Below are 23535 nucleotides of genomic sequence, written 5' to 3'. Positions count from 1 at the left end.
CTGTTTTTTTGTGACATTAAAATGACCAGTATTTTTGTGCATACACAAGAAGGCTACCTTAATTTCCTAAGAATATATGCCAAAGAAAAGTTTGTAAGTTTATGACAGATGGAAAGTAAATATATTTGGAATACTCTGTTATTTCATTACACCTCCTAGGTTCTAAGCTAATTTTTTTTCTCCGAAGTTCAACACTTTGTCACTCCATTTCAATAATAAGTGCACAATTTACATTGTCTCCCTATTTGACTACAAAGAAGTGCTGTTATTTCCCTATATGTGCATTATGGAAACAGTTACCAAAATACTTTCTTAATTCCTGCCCATGTTAAAAAAGAAACAAACAAGCAAAAACTTTGGAAAGGTTTTAAAAGGAAAAAATGAATTATTAGAGACAGACCTTTTAAATTAGCCTTACCCTGCAAGAAAGTTTTATCTATTTAATTTATAGAAGAGAAGGGTAAGTTTTTAAATGACCTCCAACATCTTTTATGGAGGTGTTATTTCAGATAATAGAGGAATTTCTGGATGAGCAGAAAATGGTATAGTGAGATGGCAGAGACCGGAAACTGAAGTTAAAGAAATTAATATTATAAATACATGAAGCAATTAACAATTGAAACAGGTTGATCTAAAGGCTTGTGAATTTTCCAGTTTTTAACATCTCAATTTAAAGACTGGATGTCTTTCTAAATCCATGCTCCGGTTGAACCAGAAGCTTGCTGCAGGGATTATCGGGTAATGCTCTATGGCTTATGTTAAGAAGGGACTCAAATTAGCTGGAACATAACAGCTCCTTCTGTTCTTAAAATCTGTGAATCATCCGAGAACTTTTCCACCAAACCCACAGAAGATAAGAATGAAGACTGCAAATATTTCTGAAGGGGAAAAAAAAAAGAAGCAAATAATCCCTCTAAAAAACCCACATACGTATTTTGTGGATTTCAGAAATATCTTGAAAATATAAAGTACAGCTGAACTCTCAAGTCACTTGTACACAGAAAAAATTGCTAAAAAGCTGTAACGCCAGTAGCATTTCTGGCGCGTCCCTCTCAAGGGCTGTTTTGTGCAGTCAGCCTCTCTCCTGCCTTTTTCACCCACCAACCTAATTCCTCACTCTCACACTTCTTTTATCACTTCCCTTATCATTTCGTTCTTTTGGGGTTGTTTTGTTTTGTTTTGTTTTTTTTTTTCTTTTGACGTTATCAGGCCCAGCTACAAGAGACACTTCTCTCTGGTGTTGCAAGGCAATTGTGCATCCTTCCCTTGGGCACACAGCACCGACGGTCGGGAGTGGAGTGGAGTCAGCAGGAAAAGACCAAAAAGACCCCAGTGGGATGAAGCGGCCTAGGCCGCTGCTGCTAGCACTGACCACCCTGTCACTTGCTGGACCCTACAGCCCAATTAATAGCATAATAGTGTCTTCTTCTGGAGCAATCTTTAGCTTGTGTCAGCACTTCAGCAGTTCTTGCATTTTATGAGTGAATCTGTGTGATAAACAGTAGGAACGTCATCAGGGAAGCGGGCGACCAAGGAAAGCATGAGCTAGATACCAACGTGAGAAAACCTCCTGCAGAAATGTGCTAAGAGTGAAACTCTGAAAAGTTTTTTATGAGATGTAGGAGCCCTAATGCTCACTGTCAAAGTAATGAATTGGGATAGGACTCATTGCAACAAGTTTAGTTTGTTGACAGGCCTGATAGTGTCGGCATAACTCACCTCGGTGACTTCAGCACACTCATGGAATGAGGGAGAGAAGGAAGAAGCTCCAAGTATGTCTGTGATTTGGTTTGCATGCAGAGGCTCTTCCCAGGAACTGCTATGTACCCCAACCCATTTGGCTGCCCGCAGCTGCAGGTTTATTCTTAGTTTCAGGAATGCAAATCCTCACAGACATGGCGATGGCTTCATGTCAGCTAGGAGATAGGTTTTCTCCTCAAAACATTTCTCTCTGTGGACGTGTGGGTTTCCTGATGAGATGGCTGGGGGAGTGTCTAGTGATGTCTGATTTCTGAACCACACATTTCATCCTCTGACTATCACTTGAGGTGTCAAAAAGACTTGCCTGGATTAGACTGGTCCTACTAGTTCACTTAGCTGTGACCATGCACTGTGCCATATGTTTCCTTAAGTTCCACCATGCGCATTAATGGGAGAACATACTTCCATATCCCTTCCCCAATAATTGTAATTTCCAAGACACAGTTACACTGTCATGTGAATAAAGCATCAGATAAAGCCACGCTCATTCTGCTTTACAACCTTGCAAAGAAAAGCGAGAGGACAGATACTGCAGGTTGAGCGGACTGGACGGATGCTGTACCGATGTACTGGTGCAGTACTGAAACTCAGACCACGGGCCACAATAAGAACTGGTGCTCACGATGCCACGCTACTTGTGGACACACAGTGATAATCCAGGGAAGCACTGTGATGTGCTGTGTGAATCTTTGTAAGCTCAGACCTCTCTATCATCTCCTCCACGTGTCAGAGTAGGTATTTGCTCCTCTTGGCTAAGCCAAAACCAGCAGAATAAACTCAGGCAAACATGAGGACCATAAAAAGATCCCGCATTTCTCCCTTCATCAATGAAGTGCAAAGCATGTTTCTTTGACGCATTTACCCCAGTAAATCCAGAACAATGTGCATGCATATTCTGGAAAACTTCTTCCAACCATTCCGGTGCACAGACATCTTCTCTGAGAACAAACATGTACCCAAAATTATTCCCTGGGAAAGAGTTCAGGTCTTAATATAATAAATGTACAAGAACATAATTCAGGCCAGAACATCAAGGCTTCTATTTCTTTCAAAAATTGATGGATTATAGTTTGCTCATTTAGCCTTTAATATTTATTACTATGACTCTGAATATCCTGAGAGACGCTGAACATCTTCCTATCCAATCTCCTTCCTTTGGACATATGTTTCTTAAATATGTGCAAACTTTTCTCCTTCCTACCTACTAAGTCCTGCTTAGTCAAGCTATTCAGCTAAGTCATTACTAAAATTTCTCATTTATTTTTAACCTTCCATATTCTTAATATTTCCTTAAGCATTAAAAGCTCCAGCTTGTGCCCCACGACAACGCCTCATTAAAATGACCTTACTGCTCGGATCCTTACGTAGTACAACCAGCCATTGCTCAGCGGATGTTAATGAAGGGACACTGATTTATGAGATCTGTCTGTTCATTATCTTCATTTTTGTTAACTGACCTTTCAATGAAAACGAGCACAGGGAAGGGAAAAAACTGACATGGGAATAAGATAATGTATATTATGAAGATGAACAGGTTTTCTACCTTGCTGAACACAAGTATTTCGCTTGAAAGACAAACTCTAGGGAAATTAGGACATGTCAATAGTCTTCAACCAGTTTCTAAAAGAACTAGACTAAATGATAAATTTCTGCAACAAGCAAGCAAATTTGCACCAATTAATGATGTTATAAACAGAAATCTATTGTTTTTAAGAACATATGCAAACTTCTCTTTCAGTTCAGTGCTAAAGTTTGGCTGATTTTGTATATTAGAGGAATCAGTCAATCTTGCCGAGTAAAGTGGCTGAAAACATGTATCATTTTGTGATGCAAAGCCACTATAACTTCAAATAGCAATAGAGGTCCATACTACAAACTATTTGTCGTACAATCTTCAAAGAGCTGAAGCATCCATTGAACAGAAGACAATAGGCACTCATTCACCCATGAATCTGACAATGTATAATATTGCTCATAGACTGTGCTGTCCATGAATTCTAACAATAAATTGAATATAAGGAAATGGAAAGTCAGACACCTTAGGAATGATTTGTATAGAGGTAAGTCTGGTCTTTGAGGAAGGATAATAAACTGGTTTCTCAGACTACTCTGACAGTGTCCTTACCACAAGTGAAAACAACTAAGGCAAGCAAAGTATTCTACTGCCACGGAAAAATAACTGTTCCAGTGCTCCAAAGGGTGAGAAGAAAAGTAATAATTCATGGATGTCCTAGTGAAACAAGTAGACCAGTCCATCCACATAAGGTGCCTCCCGCAGTTTCATATATTGTACCACCACAGTATTCCAATAAAACAGTGATAACGGATAATGCAAACAATAAATTCGGGGGGATAAAATCCTGTCTCCCTTGAAGTCTGCAAAATTTCACCATTTTCAGAATCAGGATTTCACCCTTGAGTGCTTTTATTTTCAAGTATTCACAGCGAGGAGGTGACTCGTTTTCAGCACTCAGCCCCTCTATTCGTTGCCTGGTCTTAAAAAAAAATATTGCATTACTGGATTTTAAGACCTGTATTTAACACTTCGCTCCACTGGCTTCTTTCATATTTCAGGAACCTGCTAATGATAATAACTAAAATATGTAACTTTGTTTATTTCCATCATCATTGCTGGATTGGCTCCACACATTCTTTCTTCCCTCTCCTCCCTCTGTCTATCCTGCACGAGTCTCTTTTCATTGCTCGCTCTGGTCATGGTTAACGTGAGGACTGTTTCTTCTTCTTCTTTCCCCTTCACTGCCTCTTATCAGGAATTAGCTGAAAGTGACTGTTTCTTTTAACCAATATAATAACAAGGACCATTTTTATTGCTTCATTCAGGTAATTCATTTGGGAGAAGAAGAGTTTTTGTGCAGGATACTCAATACATGCAAGACCTCCTGAACACATAACACTACTCTTTTGGTTTGCCTATACATAGATCCCTAAAAAAGGGCAGAAAAAAACCCATGTTTTTTAGTGCTTGCAGGCTTCCAGAGGGGAGCCTGTCAAAATCCAAGGGAATCTGTCACCATAAATGACGGAATCCCACAAGACAAGAGTGGGGATTAGCTTGACAAAACATCTGCCTGTGTCAACACCGTGTCAAGTGAAACAAAGCTCCACCAGACACTGATCCAGGCAACTTAATGTCTGCACTCCACCACCACCTCCCCGCTGCCAGCTGGGCATGCCGGCAAAATTCGTCTGCTTCTCCCTGACACCGCTGAAGGACCGCAAAGCTCAGTGTAAGTGTGCCTTAGGACTTGACACCAAAAACATGTACAGTGCTATAAATGCTTCACTCGCCCTCGCCGCAAATAGATAAAGATTTTATTTCTCCCAAGAAGACAATCTTACTTACTTGGGATAGCGCCTCTGCTGAAAGATGGGCAGAATCTCTGTATCTTGATTTGAGTGTAGAAGCAGTAAATCCCGAAATCTTTCTGTCAGGACAAAGAAAAAAAAAGAAGAAAAGGAAAAAAAAAACAAAAAAAAACCCAACAAACCCAGACTGTGACTCTGCATTGTAAGTTCAGGCCACAAGTAAGTAAGCAGTAATATCAGTGAATTCTCTTCTCCAGCAATATTTACCAGCGGACAAAGCTAAGTGTATAGGGAATAAAATCTACGAAAACTGCTGCTAAGACTAGAAATTACTATTTCCTGTAAACCCTTCTAATAATATTTTAAAATGTTAATTTTTTGATCCAATATCGAATTCTTGTAGTGCTTACAAGTTTCTGAGGTCTTCTAGATATCATACACAGACACCCGTAGACAGTCCCTGCCTTGAAGAGCTTAGTCTAAGCAGAAAGGAGGAGCAACTAAGAATTCACCAGCCACTCAAGGATCACAGTAGTCTAAAGAAAGATAGGTTAGTTAATTAATCTAAATTAAATTGCAGTAAAAGTCCTTGGGTAACTGATTCATTGGTATTTTCAAGGCTGGTTGGAAGACCGGATTGCTTTTGTTCACTACTACATATTATGAAAACTGCATTACAGGATCATCTGCAGTAGGTAAGGTTTTTGCAACTTAGCTTTGTGACCACCAAGTGAAGGGGCGGTTGTGGTTTGTGCAGCTGCTTTTCTCTCATGCCCTTCTCTAGAGGTGGTTAGATGCAATATGTAAGCAGCATCTGTAGGAGCTTTTATGAGCATGAATTTCTCAGTTCCTAGAAGATGGGAACCTCCTCAAAATTCCCTTGATACCCTGATTCGGGGATAGAAGGAAATTTCCCATGCAGGTCAAATCCCCTTAGCCCACCCTGTAGCTCTCCATAGCATGGGACATGTTGTGTTTCCTTCTTTCTTTCCATCACCTGCAACTTTTAATTAACCAGTCCTCCGGTGGCACAGAAACCTAGGACACTGGTGACGCCCTTCCCACCTTCTCATCTCCTACTTTTCCTGCAATACCTTATAACTGTGGCTTGACATTTTCAGCTACGGGTTATATCCTTCATTTGCTAAACCACAGTAGCCTGTGTTGTGTGTAGCGGCTGTACTACGCGTTTCTCTAAACTGGCTATCTTTTCCATGTACGTTTTTCATTCTGGAAACTGAACCTGAGGATAAGCGTAGTCCTTCCTCCCCTTATATCCCTATATATCTCCAAATATCCTCTAACATGAAATTTACAAGATAAGGAAACCAAAGGAGAGAAAATCAGTGGAGAAAAAATCTGAATCTCCCAGATCCGAAAAGGAACCATAGCAGCTTTCATACAGGTTAGTATACGATGGCCTTCTTAACACTCAGTTTTATGTACTGTTATGTCATCAGAACTAAACTCAAATTAATTTGGATACAATTCTGCTATCTAGCCTCTAAAACGGAAAAAAAAAAAAAAAACAAACAACCAAACCCATACTTTATAAAGTTATAATACTTCGAAAAAAGCATAATAAATTCAGAAGAAAAACTCTCTTCATAAGAGCTCAGTTGTAAAGGTCAGTTGTCTCAGATGGTCTTTCACCAGCTGGCTAAGATGTATTGCAAACATCTCGGATACGACACCAGGATCTGCCAGTGAAGGAGCAAGGGCTGATTCTTAATATCTTTGTTCCTTTATTTCTACACTTCTTCAGATTCGATTTTGAAAGAAATAAGCACTTGTATCTCCAAAATTCTTACCACATCTTCAAAATGTAGCTTAGCTTTCCCTGTACCTAACCAGGACAGAGACTGGATGTGGCCAGTAACAATAAATGCAGTACTGTAAAGACAGGAGTGAAACTCAATGAGCAACTTTCAGGGAACAGCCTGCTCATTGTCTTGACAAAAAGCTTGCCATTACAGCTACTTCTTGAGCTCTTGTTGAATTTTTAGGAAGATGGGGTTTTTTTGCAGTCCTCTGGTACATGGCAATATGCTGTACGTGGGCACCCCTGTCATTCTTGAAGATGATATGATATGATATCATATCATATGATCTTCAAAAGCCACTGGACAAGAACTGAAAGGCTTCAGGAAGCTTTCACTGGTGCAAAATATCCAACTGTATATGTGTCAGAGCGAGCACGTTAACTTCCACCCCTACCTCGGGAATCTCCCAGCACAACTGAAGCTACTGGAATCCTTTATAAAAAGACTTTGTATGAACAACAACAGCCTTTGTGTGTGCCTGCTGGAGGACTGAGAGGAAGTTTTCAGTGGCAAACACTGAACAATAGCACTTCCTTCCATGCCTTGAAGGTTTTGACTTCCAGAACATGGTGCAAGCCACCATGGTTAAGGATTTGTCTTCGGGGTGGTCTGATTTATTTATTTTTTAGGGTCTATAACCAGGTGCAACAGCCATGCAAAGCATGGGCAGACATGCTCTTCTTCAGTTTAACGCCGCACAAGACCACATTACATGTAAGTGAGTGAGGCTGGTTTGGCAGACCTTGCAAAGGGCCCGCGACTCTCTTGGAAAGACAAAACACATCTCAGGGAGGTCGCAGATATGGCCCGCTCCAGGCCCCAGGCAGACAGCCATATTCCATCTTTAACCCCTGCTCCGTGACTTTTTCTTGTGCTGCTGCCCTTTCCCGTTGATCCAGGCCACCTGGCTGCACTCCAGGACTCAATCCAACAAGCCGCAATCTTGAAAATATTTTGAATAGTAATGTGACAGGGCTGGCCAGGGCTGGAGTGAAAGCAGCCAAGTTATGGCATCTGAAATTGGCCTAAACAGCTTCCCTACTGGATCTTGTTTTAAAGTCAACTTTATTTTTTTTTTTTTCCCCCACGCTATGGCAAATTTCCCAGGCAGATGTATTTTCTTTTCACCATATGACTTTACTCATTTTTCCATGGCAACACTTACACTATAGGGTAGCGTTCCACCTCATCTCACATACATCCCACAGCTTCCTCCAGCACACGGAGCCTCCACGTCCTGTAAATCCTCTTAAGAGAAATGGCACACTGGACAGAAGCCTTTAGGATTAATTTGTCCCATAGGACCATTATGTACATGATTCACCCTTCAGGTCTATGATTTTCTCATATTACACATACGTATGCACAGCAGAAAAGTCACATTGGTGCCAACGACACTGTTGCCTTTAAGGACTATCCAGCAAGGTGATGAGGGAGGTGATGAGAGCTTTGGCAGCTACTGACAGAACATAGGCACTTTTGGTGCTCTTACAAAAGTATACATCAGAAACCTAAAGCCTGACAGGAGAAGACTTTTCATAGAATGGCTTAGGTTGGAAAGGACCTTGAAGATCATCGAGTTCCAACCCCCCTGCCATAGGCAGGGACACCTCCCACTAGACCAGGTTGCCCAAGGCCACCTCCAGCCTGGCCTCGAACACCTCCAGGGATGGGGCCTCAACAACCTCTCTGGGCAACCTGTGCCAGTGCCTCACCACCCTCACAGTGAAAAACTTCTTCCTAACATTCAATCTGAACCTGTCCTCTTCCAGTTTAAAGCCATTCCCCCTCCTCCTATCACTACGTGCCCTAGTAATTTTTATTTGCAAGAAAAAATCACAATGATACCTTCCAAGGACTGGGGGGTTGGGGGTTGGGATTTTTCAAAAAACTAAGATTTTCCTTCAAATCCATGCTACAACAACAGATGAAAGACTTGACAACTGATGAAACCAATTAGAGCATTTTACATTATTTTGATCTGCAATCACTAGCTGACCAATAGAACCAAACCAAGTCACAGGCAATCTTATTACTCAGATCATTTTAGAGACACATCTCCCAAAAATGAATCTTTTCCATCACTTCCTACAGTTTAGTACCTAAAATGTGATGCTTTTTGTCTAGGTGTTGGTCTGGTTTGTTAACCAAACATAAGTGACATTTACTAAACCAAGTTTTAAAACACTTGCTTCTGAAAAATCTGGTATTATCTTCTCTCTCATTCAATGCATGCAATTTGCATCAGTTTGTCTGTACTAGCTAGTTTCCTAATGATTTTTTACATTGTTCTGAGATCAATTATGCCATTGGAACAGCACTGGCACAGGCTGCCCAGGGAGGTGGTGGAGTCTCCCACTCTGGAGACATTCAAAACCTGCCTGGACGCCGTCCTGTGCAACTGCTGTAGCAGAACCTGCTCTGGTGGGGGGGTTGGACTAGATGATCTCCAGAGGTCCCTTCCAACCCTGACTATTCTGTGATTCTGTGTGATTGATTGTTTTGTCACTCTGCTGAGTGTGACACTGCAGACATCGTCTCACTGACTCTCCCATAAGTTTAACCACAGGTCAAAATCCTCACGGACATCAAGAATGGTTGCACAGTCAAGTCTTATGCTCCAACTTATCTTTTCAACATGCTGAGTGTCTCCATTTCCTCCTGGTTTTCATTTTGAGCATACAGTTCCTTCCAAATCCTTGATCGTTGAGAAGTCCTCACTTAAACTTAGGCAGTCTCACGGAGGTCATATATGTTTAGCTAAGTGTAGCAAAGTTACCTGGGATGACTAGGGGCTGGATGGAATAACACAATGTCATTCCCTGTCCTCCTAAATCAAGAAAGTTGTAGACTACAAAGAAGAAAAGAAAGTTTGTCATGGATAGCTTTAGAAACTTAATCTGTCCTCTTACATAAACCTCTCTTCCCTGTCTCACATCTTCCCTCTTTTTCACCATTTGTTCTTCCTTCCCCCTCCCAGCTTAACATATTCACAAGTCAACTACCGGAATCTCAGTATAAACGCCCACCAACAGCTTTATAATACCTGTTCTGACAAATCAGTTACCAATTTACAAGGACAGAAGGATGCGTTCCCTTTGAAATATTTAGATGCGTGTCATTTTTGTTCTCAAGCAAGAATTGGGTTGTGCTCAGTATGGTGAATAAATGGTAATGCCAGAAAAACGTGAGTAAGAATGGGTGCATACTCTGAAGCCCATTTAAACTGATTACACAGTTAAGTTCCCTTTTCTCCAGGATACAGTATTAGGGAGGTGGAAAGAGAGACAGAGGGAAATTTTATTATAATATTTTTATTTCTGGGACTCTCAAAGCAAAGACATATAATTTGCATAGAAGGTCGCTGTGAATTAAAACACATTATTAATATTATTCACATTCTGTAGACTGATGCTATGGCACAGGGAGCACTGGCCTTGTTTCTTGAAGCTGTCACACCCCTGAAGCTCTTACTGCTTTGGCACTTCAAAGATGATGTCAAAAGTGACACACTGCAGTTGTGTCAGGTTTGACTTTAAAAGTCAGGTCTTTTGGTTCTTCTTTCATTGCTCCTTCTTGTTACAGAACATTTTACAGAAAATAACAGCAAAGCCACTCTGCTGAATTCCAAGGGTCTTGAAAAAATGAATTCCAGAGTTTGATGGTCTCTACCTATGAGGCCATAGCAGTACGTAACTGAAGTTTGAGATATCACTGTTTTGTTTATCACAACGATGTTTTACCCACCAGCTTCAGATCACTCTGAACCTCTAATAAAAAAACAGGTTGAATTGCATGCAAGGAACTCAATAAAGAACACCCTAAGACTGATGGCAATTGCTTTTTTGGGATAAGGATTTTTTAAGAACACTGTGGTCCAGAAGCCTAGATGTCTAACAAAACGTCTACATGACACACTCATACCCTTGGATATCTTGCAGTCGTGTTTCTCTAATTATCTGTAGCGCTTTTGCGTTTACTGAGACACAAATCTCAGTTCCATCTTTCACTATATGGACACTCGCAAGCCCTGCAATTTCAAACTAAAAAAACCTGCCTGGTTTTACACAAAATTCAGACTGGTCTGGAGCACCTCCCATATCATGAATAGCTCCTCAACAACTTGCAATAATTAAAAAAAAATAAAATAAAAAAATAACTCAGCTTTCTTAAAATAGCCAACAGCATTTAAAAGGATTTGAGACCCACTAATCTGCCTTATTTTCAAGCTCTGTAAATTTGGAAATGCTGTCGTAAGTACTTCCTCAGTGCCTTTGAAAAAGAAAAGGCATTTAGGGAGACGTCTTTGCCAGTTAAGGGCTATAAAGTTATGATCAGCAGCAAGATGGAATAAAAATGAAATGTCTGATATTTCAGTTTGACCTGTGTCATCTTAATGGCCAAAGTTTCTGAAGTTAAGGAAGTGCCACTTCTCCCCTCTTGAAGAGTTTGTGCTACAAATATCCTCCATCAGATTAAAAGGGGAGGAAAGAAAACAATGATGAGGTAATGTTGATGAGCTAAAGGTTCCAACATGATTATATCATGAGCCTTGGAATTCCCCTAAAACACACATATTTTGCTGATACAAAGAGACAGGCTCTTTGACTAGCGTGAACTTCCATGATTCTCAGTCCATTACACCTCATGGAGTTTAATTCTCCTGTTTTTTTCACCCACATTTCCTTCCCTCCCGATCAGTCACCTGAAAGACTAATTAGAGCCCAGTATTTACAGAGCTGCTAAAAAAAAAAAAAAAAAAGAAAGCTAGTAAAACCCAGAAAGTTAAAAATTATATAAAAAAATCCGTGTTGTTTATATTTTTCCAAGGAAAATATAGAAGCTTTTACAGAAAGGCAACTGGTGTCTTCTTTTTCTAAGGCAGGTGAATAAAGAGCGATCACCCTTCTCTTTAACATTTTCTTCTGCAGGATTTTAGTTTATTTAAGCAGAGGGAAAAAACAAGAAAATCAGCTACACAGGTCAGCAGTGCACCTTGCAGTCATTCTGGACTTGCAGAATAGTTCTCCTTTCTTCAAGAAAGTCTCTGTACACCCTGCTTTCCCTCTTAACCTGCATTTGCTCCATCAAAAGTAATCAGCTCATCCTCTTTCTCTAACTGTGTGCTTACCAGCTGGAAATCATTCTCCCTCCCTGATTCTGGCATCAGCACATCCTTTCCCTGCTGGAACTCTAGGTGCTTTCTTACGGCTTTAAAATGTCACACCTACTATGTCAAAATTAGCTTGGACAGATTTATTTCTGACTAGACCTCCCTCATTTACACTATAACCACACATGCTGCATGATTTAGGGCATGTAGCGGTAAGACGAAGGGGAATGGCTTTAAACTGGAAGAGGGCAGGTTCAGATTGAACATTCGGAAGAAGTTTTTCACTGTGAGGGTGGTGAGGCACTGGCACAAGTTGCCCAGAGAGGTGGTTGAGGCCCCATCCCTGGAGGTGTTCAAGGCCAGGCTGGAGGTGGCCTTGGGCAACCTGGTCTAGCGGGAGGTGTCCCTGCCTATGGCAGGGGGGTTGGAACTTGATGATCTTCAAGGTCCTTTCCAACCTAAACCATTCTATGATTGTATGATTTATGTCTATATACCCATATATCAACCAACGAAGAAACAGCATAAAAGGCAGTTCTTGTCCAAAGGACCTTAAAAGATTGAAAGATGAGTGATGGAAAGAAAATAAAAAGCTTTGTTTCCAAACAGGGAAGAGAGATGGTGCGGACCATATTTAGACTGCATCTTGGATGTCTAACTTGACAAGACAAGACAGGGGTGAGTGACCCAGACTGCCTATTAGCTATGCTGCCAGATTCGGGATGCTCAGCCAGCCAGTGAAGAGAAGCGGATGCAACACCGAAGTTAAGCTGTCTTGACACTCAATACGGAGTTAGAAATTCTTCTGCAGGTAATAGAGCAATGCCCTGGCAGAGCTGGGGATTAGCTAGATCCCTGGAGTTCAAAACCAATGTCTTGATCATGAAATCTTTTTTTCTCAGAGGGACTCATTATACCTGAAGACTATTTCTGTCACGACAGTAGAGTTCATTTCAGAGCTCAGCACTTACAAAGTGCTACGGTAAAACAGGGTTTAGAAACAATCCTAAAAGTTAACTTTAACTTTAAAAAAATATCTCTACAAATACATGCTCTGAAGCAAATGATTTTTATGCAAAATTTTGTAGCATTGAGTTCTACCACTCCAGCACTGCAAAGCTCCAGAGCGTATGCCTCTAAAAAGCTCAGCAAAGGCACAATTCGTCAGGCTGTACTGATTCACACCAAGAGCCCCCTACCCTAAGATCTTGCTTCATCTGCAGACACTTGTGGAAGAATCAGCATGGGACAAGTTCATCTTGCTGTCACCTTCCAAGCCTCCAACCGTTTCTACCTCAGGAGATCTCCTGAGCCTGAGTGGTTTGTCCATTAAGAAATGCCTTGACTTGTCTTTAACATACTTGTCTTGTCCCCCATGTAAACCTCCTAATCAATCCCACACCCTCTGACAAGTAGTTCCATGTGTCTCTCACCCACTACATGAAGATCCATCATCTCATGTATGCTCTGAAATAATATCTTATTGACTGCATTTGATGGCCAAAAGTTCTGATACTGGCAGAAACCATGAACAGTCGGGCCCTACCCACTCACTCTTCCACCGTTATGCATGATTTTGTAGACCACTGCTATATCTCTTTTCCAGGCTAAGGAGTCCCTGCATGCTCACTTGTCCTGTGTTTGGAAGCCTTTCCATGCTTTTGATCATCATTGTCATCCCTTTCTGAACACTGTCCAGTATCCTGGCTGAGAGATGAGGACCAGACCTGTACAGGGGGTTCAAGTCCTGGGAGCACCACAGAAATGCCCAGCTGCACTGCGATCTCCTCTCCTTCACTCTCTGCTCTTCTCCTAATAATTTTTCTCTTTATTGCTGCTGAGCACTGAGCTGATGTCTTCATGGAAATTATTATCATGACTCCGAAGTGTTATTCTTGGGCTGTGATGGGTCACATGATCTCCAGCCATGTATATTAGTTTGTCACCAAATATATCAAACATCAGTATGTACCCACATGCAGACACGCATTGGTATATTTAGCCAGGTCTATAAATACATTTGTAAGTGTAACATATTTTATATATCTGAACAAGCTACAAGAACTTTTCATTAAACATATTTAAATGGCAGTCACAAAATAATGGAGTTAATCCTATCCAACGCTAAAATTCTGTATCATAACAAAAACACTACCAGTCATTGGGAACTCATTCGTGGGTATTTGGTCTCAATTTACAGTATAAGTGTGAGATCATTTCACGCTCTTCATAACACGGGCACAGCTTAATTGTTACACTCAAATATGCAAATAAATTACTGTATAATAACTTTGAGGAATCACAGAATAGCTGAGGGTGGAAGGGCTCTCTGGAGATCATCTAGTCCGATCCCCCTGCTCTGAGCAGGGTCACCAAGACCAGGTTGCTCGCGGCCATCCATGTTCAGTGGAGTTTTGAGTATCTCCAAGGACAGAGGCTCCACAACCTCCCTGAGCAACCTGTTCCTGTGCCTGACCATCCTCCCAGAGGAAAAGTTTTTTCTTACACTTAAAAAGAATTTCCTGTATTTCAATTTGTGCCGATTGCCTCTTGTTCTGTCACGGGGCACTACTGAGAAGAGCCTGGCTCCGTCTGCTTTACCCCCTCACAGGTAAAAGCAGGTAGGACAAAAGATTCTGGAGGGAACAATCAATCACATGCCGTGAGACTTGGATTCAAGATCTAATGAACCTCTCCCCATGCAACATAAGGGGCGACTTAAGGCCGATAAGATTATATTTTATCTTCAGCCACTGTATTTTGGGGACGGGTGATGCACAAAATGCTTTGCCTGCCCAAAACGTACAAAGCACTCCTGCTCCATTACAACAGAACAGGAGGGAAGCGCTAGCAGATTTTGGCCTAGCAAAGGATGCCCTATAAAGGCCTCACTGCCAAGTACATTCCAGTTCTTTGTGCCAACTCCTTTCTTAAAAGTCACCCTAAATGTCACTAACTGATGTAATCAGAAGGTGTGCTTGTGTGTGTGTGTGGGGGGGAAATCATCAATATTTTGTGCTTTTTCCATTGATTGCCACCTTTGGATATAAAACTGCAAACCCACATTGGTTTGAGGAGAGGGACGCAGCAGGTTAGGAGGCAACTGTCCCCAGGGCTGACGAACACGCAGGCAAGACCCTGCCCTGCCGTGGGCTTCCGACCCGCTGGGCAGGTTAGACGCTGGCTTCTCTTAGATGGGGCAGGGGTGGGAGAGGAAGGAAACGTGCTAATGAAAAAAGAGTTTGCAAAAGAGAACGGGAGTTCCCTCCTAAAGACACCCTCACTCCCTGCCTTGTCATGGAAGGTAGCGGTGAGACTGCCCAGCCCTCTTCCCTCCAACTGCAGCTGCGAATGAAGTTGCTAATCACCAAGGCTTAACTCACGTTAGTAAGGTCATTAAGCACAACTTTTCCTTCCTCACAGCTAAGCTGTGTGAATACCTACATGGAAGACGCCGAGTTGTAGTCAGGGTCTGTGCCGAGGGCCCGACAGAACGCTGAAATACGCTGAATACTCAGAGACAGTGCCTGGACCAAACAGCGCTGCTATACCCCCCGGGATGGAAACGCCTGGCCAGCCAACCACTTAGCTAAACTAAAATGCTAGAAATAACAGTAATAAGGCTCCAGACAAGAAACAAAAGAAGAAATAGGGTATTAAGGGGCTCCGTTTAGATATAAAAAAATCATTTCTCCTGTGTTTTCTGCTGCCTGTGTCTTTCAGAGAACACATACAAGTTCTTCTCCAAAAGCACTCCTAGCACTAGTTGTGCTGAAGCATAACACAGGATAAAGTGATCAGCGCTCAGCTGGATCCTATTTTCTATATAAATTTTGGTAGTCGACTGGGGATGATCCATTGGGAAGAAATGCACATTTTTTTCCAAAGATCTAATCACATCTGAGGCTCCGTTTCTTATAACATCTCTCAAAGGGCAATATCAAAACCTTAGCAGGAAATCATTTGAATGACTGGCAAATGAAATGAGCCATTAGATATTGTTTTTCTCGGTTTTTTTTAGATAGGTGATAAAATATAATGCACCCAAGTGTATCAGGAAATGTATCAAAAGTTTGGTTTAATTTCACCCTGCTGTGAGCAATTCTGTTATTTCTTCTTACATCTGAACTAGACAAGTCACTCCTGAGAACTTAAGCCAGCCGACTCCCTGAATATAAACCACTATATATAAACTAGTCTGGGTACTTTTCATTTACTCTTAATTAATAATTTCTTAAAAATACATATATTTGCTGACTTAGCATTAGCTTATGTGTAGATTCTCCTTAAAACATCTTGTGGAATTTTCTACTGGATTGTCGTCTCTATCTTTCAACTATTATGATGCTATGAACACAATGAAATATTAAATAGACACGTTTTTACATGACAGAAAGTCTGTTACTACTCAAGTAAAAATAAAAAAAGTATTCCCAGCCTCAAATGGGAAAGAAAAACTTGAAAACGTTACTATGTAATACTACATTGATAACTATTTACTAGAAGAAAGAAAACCAGTGTTTTAATGTGACTTAGATCACACAATTCCTCACATCGTTGTACGGAAAAAGTTTGGCATGTACTTTTCTGAAAAAGCGAATAAGCCAATTCTTGTAACTATATGCTGTCATTAGATATCTATCTTTTGATTATTTTAGATACCAGTCGTGACCTGGCATATAGCAGTGCAACGATGTACCATCACAAATTCAGCAGTATCAAATGGCACAGAAATGATAAAAACCTGTTCATGCGGAAATGGCATATGCTGGTACATATTTGTTGAGAAGTATGGGAGACTTTTAAAGAAATATTATTTCTAAACAAATTTTTGGATTAATGAAATGCTGCTTTATTTGGAAACTGCGCTGAGAAAATTCCGTTTGCCATGCTTGTTAGTAATGGGGCACAATTAGCATAATCTCCTCAACCCATTAAAAAAATGCAAACATCAAATAACAGAAATTACAAAAATGTCTTCCTTTAATTAGAAATTTTGCCTTTTTCCACCCAGTCACGGCTAAGCTCAAGAGATGCTCAGCTAACACGGTGTAAATGAAATCCTTGAGGGAAAGCCCTGAGCCGTCAGGCTGGCACCAGCCACTTGGCAAAGCACAGCAAAGCATCGCAGCTTCAGCTTTGAAAACGCACGTGGGCGTCTCTGGCATTTTCCTTGAGGAAATGGCACTTACGGTGTGCTTAATGAATAAGGGAATATGTTAAATTTATGGGAAGAGATAGTCCTTAAAACTGCTTATCTCAACAAAGAGCACAAACTGCCCACTGATTTATTTCCATTCCACATAACACGAGGAGGCTTCTCGGAGGCTGTAGGTGTGCTAGTTATCGTTGACGGTACAGTAAAATCATCACAGCAGCCATTTCAGCAAAACTCAAAATAGCCAATAATCCCTGAAACTCCTCTTCTCCCCAAAATCCCCCTTCAACACTGAAAAATGTGTAAACGCCACCCTCCACTGAGTCCCCCCTTATCCAACACACATGTTTTCACACAAATACGCCTAATTTGGATTCACAGACCTTCCAGGCTCTCTCCCCACCAGAGAAGCGTTCTCTCTTACTCATGATAATGGTATTTACTACGGCATAACAAAGTTCTCTGGTTTCAGGTAAGTCCACAAATCCAAGCAGTCATCCACTGTTAATCAGCTCCTATGTACAGAACAGCGCCCCTTCAAATTACTAAAAGCACAGTGATGCTTTGCATAAAGCATCGTCCAAATTCACCTCTCTATAGATGGTCAAACATTTCAAATCAAAATGGGTTTTAGATCGGATATTGATATTTTAAGAGAAAAAAACCCAACACATTAAAATGTAAAAAAGCCACCCAAACACTGAAAGCAGAGGGACGTGTGTGGGCACGTATATACAAATAAAATGCAGGGCTTCATGCAAGTCACTGCGGAGTTTTCTCACATGCCCATCTCTTTTCCCAGTTAGAGTCGCCGGCCGGACTGTACCTGCCACGATGGAAGCGCGTTCTCTCTCCAGGAAAGAGTGAGACCATGGCATATTACAGCAAATATACCCTAAATGGGAACCCAGCCAAGAGAGGATAAAGCAAGCTGGAGGCATACCAATCCTGAGAGGCAGTGGGGAGAGCACTTACAAGTGATATTTTTGGCGTTCAGACAGTATTTCTGACCAAAAGAATTTTCGGAGAAACAAATAATCTTTCTCACGGAAAAGGTAAATCAACTTTATAAAAAAAAAAAAAAAGGGTGGAGGGGGGGAGGTGCATCTCCTATTCATTTACTAGGCATTTTTATCCCTCATATTTCTTAAGGGAAAAAAAACCAATGTTTTAAAAAGTAACAGGGAATGTTATTTCATTCCCTGCTCTTTGCTTTGACTCTGCTGCCCCTTTGTCAAACCTGCTGAAGGCCCTGCATGCCTGAAAGACAACCTGTTTTTTCCAGCTGTTTCAGCTGATCTAATAAAAGATATTACTTCTCCCTACAAACTTGCTTCTCATGGAATATTATTTCATTATAGTGTAATTTGGTCTAATCTGCTACAAATGTCACAAACTAGCTAAATAAGAAGTATCGCGATACCCTTTTTGAAACAAGCTCTGTCACTTCATCCCCATTCTGAGCAAAAAGAGTGTTAAATAAAGGAGAAAAAGAGGAAGAAGAACATGCCCGAGCTGCAGAAATGTGGGTTATAATGTCAGTGAAACAAAATACAGGCTGCACCCTGCCCATCAGCTGCTGCGCTTCATACCAAAGCGCCGGTTATTGCCCTCACGGCACACTCCACCCCGCGTACCCAGAGGGGCAGAGCCGCAATCCCATTCACCTTTGGGAGAGTGATTTCCAGGCTATGGATCCCCTCTTACAGTTTCTCCTCCCAGCATTTAGTTAATACTGAGATAATTAGTCTCGTTAAGAAATGCCACGTTCAGCATGTAGCAACCGCCATTTCAAATGTCACTCAAAATTTAGACGCACGAGCACTTGATTCACCTTGCAGTGTGTTAAACTTTATAGATTATTTAAGGCATTTCTGCTTCACCGCCTTTTGAAATTTTAAAGCCTGATAAAAAATAAAAAAAAAAGGCGCTTAATTACAAATTGACTTAGAGGACTGACACTAACAACAGGATGCCTTTATATTAAAAATAGTATGGCACTGGCAGTCTGACTGGGTTGGGGCAATCCCAAGCACAAATACAGCCTCAGCGGGGAATGGCTGGAGAGCAGCCCTGAGGAGAAGGACCTGGGGGTGCTGATTGACGAGAAGCTCAACATGAGACAGCAGTGTGCGATCGCAGACCAGAAGGCCAACCATATCCTGGGCTGCATCAGAATAAGTGTGGCCAGCAGGTCAAAGGAGGTGATTCTGCCCCTCTACTCCACTCTCGTGAGACCCCACCTGGAGTACTGCATCCAGCTCTGGAGTCCCCAACAGAAGAAGGACATGGACCTGCTGGAGTGTGTCCAGAAGAGAGCCACGAGGATAATCCGAGCGCTGGAGCACCTCTCCTATGAAGAGAGGCTGAAAGAGTTGGGGCTGTTCAGCCTGGAGAAGAGAAGGCTCCAGGGAGATCTTATTGCGGCCTTCCAGTCCCTAAAGGGGGCCCACAGGAGAGCTGAGGAAGGACTTTTTACTCGGGCATGTAGCGATAGGACGAGGGGGAATGGCTTTAAACTGGAAGAGGGCAGGTTCAGACTGAACATTAGGAAGGAGTTTTTCACTGTGAGGGTGGTGAGGCACTGGCACAGGTTGCCCAGAGAGGTGGTTGTGGCCCCATCCCTGGAGGTGTTCAAGGCCAGGCTGGACGTGGCCTTGGGCAACCTGGTCTAGTGGGAGGTGTCCCTGCCTATGGCAGGGGTGTTGGAACTCAATGATCTTCAAGGTCCTTTCCAACCTAAACCATTCTATGATTCTATGACTCCATTCTCATTAGGAACTTACCCCCCCATCTTTGTTCTGCACTGCGGTATCCACTTTTTTGAGGCATTGGGACCACAAGGTTCGTAGTCCAATACAGAGCTGATGTTAGCATGCAGTTGTTTGTGTAGTTAATATTCATATAAAATGTGTAGCCATAAATATTTTAAACTAAACTTTTCTAACCTGTTTATAGCAGATACCGAAATATCTACTTTGACAAGTTGTGGAAACATGCTGTTGGTCCATTGTCACAACACGGTGCTTTCAGTGCAAGTTCTGAGGTTTGGTTCGGTTTGTTTCTTTGAAGGAAGAAGTAACACTTTTGCAGCTGTCACATACCTATTTTTTTCACGGGAATCCTATTTTTGTAGTTGACAACTATATAAGTTGGTCAGTGGCAGCTTTTTGTTAATAATATTTACGATTTAATGGGACAGATCTCCAGGGGAGAACTGAGGCAGAGAAGAGCTATGGCTGCAAGATGTCCCTCAAAACTTCTTGGATCACGGACTGGCTATATTTCCTTACGGTGAAACCCAAATTCTCCAGCTAGTGCTTGATGCATCGGAGAAACAATGCATATACAAATGTCAAAGGACTGGATGGAGCAACAGGAAGGTGTGTGGGGCACATGAATGCAAAGCTGGTTTGCAAAGGGCTGTAGGGAATTGATGGTAAAATTTGGGGCACAGGATTTGCTTCACATAAACAATGCCAGCGCTCATTTTAATGTACCTTGGAATAGAAAGAGGTTTTGGAACAGACATTTGCTGTTTCAAGGAAGTTTTAAGTTTGGGGTGTGAATACGGAATCATCACGGAATCACGGAGTTTCAGAGTTGGAAGGGACCTCTAGAGATCATCTAGTCCAACTCCCCTGCCAAAGCAGGATTGCCCAGAGCACATTACTCAGGACTGCATCCAGGCGGGTCTTGAAAATCTCCAGGGAAGGGGACTCCACACCCTCCCTGGGCAGCCTGTGCCAGTGCTCTGTCACCTGAACCGTAAAGAAGTGTTTCCGTGTATTTGAACGGAACTTCCTGTGTTCTAACTTGTGCCCATTGCCCCTCGTCCTGTCACTGGGAACCATTGAAAAGAGCCTGGCTCCATCCTCCTTCAACCCACCCTTTAGAGACTTGTACGCCATAATAAGGTCTCCCTTCAGAGATATGCAGCTGGCAAAAAGCAGGTAAATATACTGATGGAATGAAGAAGAAAAATAATGCAATAAAAGAGATGGGATATCCTAACTAGAACTGCAACACTAATATCATGCCAACAAGGAGCAATACAATATTTGCTGTGCAAATAGGGTGAAAATGTCCTTTGACCACATTATTTGATCATGATGACATTTGCAATGTTGTGGGAGTTTTAATTAACTCCCACAGAGTTAACTGCTGAGCCCAGAATAAATTCTGAGTAAGTGATGGCCACTCTCCCTTCTGATCCAAGTTTAGACAAGGCGCCTGCAGATACAAGCAGACAGGTAGGAGAGACCAAGGAATAAGGAGAAATACAAGGGAGCATGATAGGTCATCTTCTGAATAGCCCAGCAACCACCACTGCTGGTGATCTTTATGGCAAGAGAGAGCTACACTTTAAATCATACCACAGCCCAAATCAATGATGAGACCTCTACTGAAAAGCCAGCCCACTTCTGGATTTAAAAGGAATGTTAGAAGTGAAGAGGGTGCAGAAAGCAAACAGGCAGAAAAATGCAAGGTCTCAAAACTTGAACTTAGTACAACAGGTCAACCAAATAGATGGTTCAAAGGTGTCGTGCTCATTTTCTGTAAGTATTTGAACATAAAGAGGCAACAACTAAAATGCACATACGTTTTCCAGTGGTCGTTCTTCCGCTGAAATGCAGGAGTAAAGGGGTTTAAAAAAAAAAAATACAAACCAGGAAAAACACTAAATTATGACATCATCACAAAGTTTGAGCTTCCTTTCCACAAACAGCACAGAAAGAGCTGATGCTGAAAGGCTGATGCTGAAAAAATTGCAGACTGTTTCAACCCCAAGTTTCGGGTTTGGTTTATGTTTATGTTAACTTCTGTATAGAAATTATTCTAAGAAATTCTAAAGCGTCATGCGGGTGTTCAGAGCACATAAAGATAACCGCCCCTTCTGATCATAAAGTTTATAAATATCAACAGTTCCTAAAAAAGTTCTTCCTATTTTTTTTAATGTTCCAAACTTGAAATATATTTTTCTTAATTAACTACAGCATTTTTACAATCTGTTAGAAAAGGATCCCAAAAAGAAACCTTTCAAATTTACTTTTCAGAGATTTTAACTAGCAATTTTTAGTTAAACTGCAGTAACTTCTAATTCCAAGTCTGAAGCGTGTCTGCTTTTTTCTTCTGTCCCTGAGGAAGAAGTTTCAATGAACTGGGAACAAAACAAGACGATGTTTGGTAGGGATTCTTCAGCAAAACTTGAGTGGCTTCTATGGGAGTCCACTGTTGCCCCCAGGGAAGCGCAGGCATGCATAAAGAGCCGGTGTTTTGATGTGAACTCTCAAATTTCTCTAGAAACCATTAGGGACCTGAGCTCGTTAAAGGCGCTCGCACAAAGGAACCAGAAAATCCAGCCAGACTTCATTGCTTCAAGCAGCTGTGTACCTCTGCACAGAAACTACCACAAGAACGGGACTTCCCTAAGCATCCCTAAGCAAAGATTAACAGAAAAATGGCGAAACACAGGCAACCCCAGGACAGCAACTTTGCCTTCTGAAACAGGCAAACACAGCATATAAATAGTGATTACAAAACCAGAAATTTGCCTGGCAATCCACTCAGATACATGTCCTAGAGCTTTTCTACCTTGTGACTCTATTTTCAAAGAAGAAAGTAGCTTTTTGCTTTTTTTCACTCCATTCATTTCGATCCCATCAGCTGGTAGATGTTAATGTGCTCCACGGGTTTCACTCCTGTAGTTCCTAAGGGTACTTAAAGCGTCTGAGGCACGGCAAGGAACCCTCCAACCTCATACTCTTGGATCAGTTCTTAACTACAGCAACATCCACACATCCCGTGGTATATTGTACCAAAGGATAAAAATAATTTACAGCATTCAGCCATGTCATTTTCTATAGTGATTACATGATTAAAAACAACCTGGGATATGCAAAAAGGTGGAAGTTTCCAAATAACAGGATGCATAAAGAAAGGACTTCAGAGTCGGAGAAGATTTCCTTCGAGGCAACTTTCTCACCTAAAAAATCTTTTTTCCTGTAGAGGTAAAGCTCATTAAATGTTCAAATCGGAGTTGACGCAAGTTATACTGGTTTTGGTATTAAATCAGCTAGAATTCAACTAATATAAAACAATCGAGGTCTGCAGCCAAAAATTCAGATGTGTTCACCTTCAGCATTAATTCTTTAATCAGAGGAAAGGAGCTTTCAGCTTTGAGCCAGGAAACTAAATCTGTTCTCCTTCTTTTGCTCCATTCTCTTAATCCTGTCTTTTATTGAGCTTGTTTGCAGTCACAAATAAGATAATTAATGAACATTAATGGCAATGAAGAATAAAAATAGTACTCCTTACGCTACACTAATTATATTGTTAAGTATTTTAACTTA

General features: G+C 41.5%; 1 protein-coding gene across 1 annotated transcript in view; it reads right to left on the bottom strand.

The window, feature by feature from the left end:
* The window catches only part of NOX4 (NADPH oxidase 4), a 112004-nt gene that overhangs the window by 33833 nt on the left and 54636 nt on the right, over nucleotides 1-23535 (bottom strand). The window contains exon 13 of the mRNA XM_082482344.1: nucleotides 5126-5207. Coding sequence (XP_082338470.1) covers nucleotides 5126-5207 — 82 coding nt within the window. The remainder of the gene's footprint in view (nucleotides 1-5125; nucleotides 5208-23535) is intronic.

The sequence above is a fragment of the Vanellus vanellus genome, assembly GCF_965231255.1.
Source record: "Vanellus vanellus genome assembly, chromosome: 1".
NCBI classification, from domain to species: domain Eukaryota; kingdom Metazoa; phylum Chordata; class Aves; order Charadriiformes; family Charadriidae; genus Vanellus; species Vanellus vanellus.
Note: the sequence above shows the minus strand (reverse complement) of the source record. Positions and strands in the feature narration are given on the sequence as shown.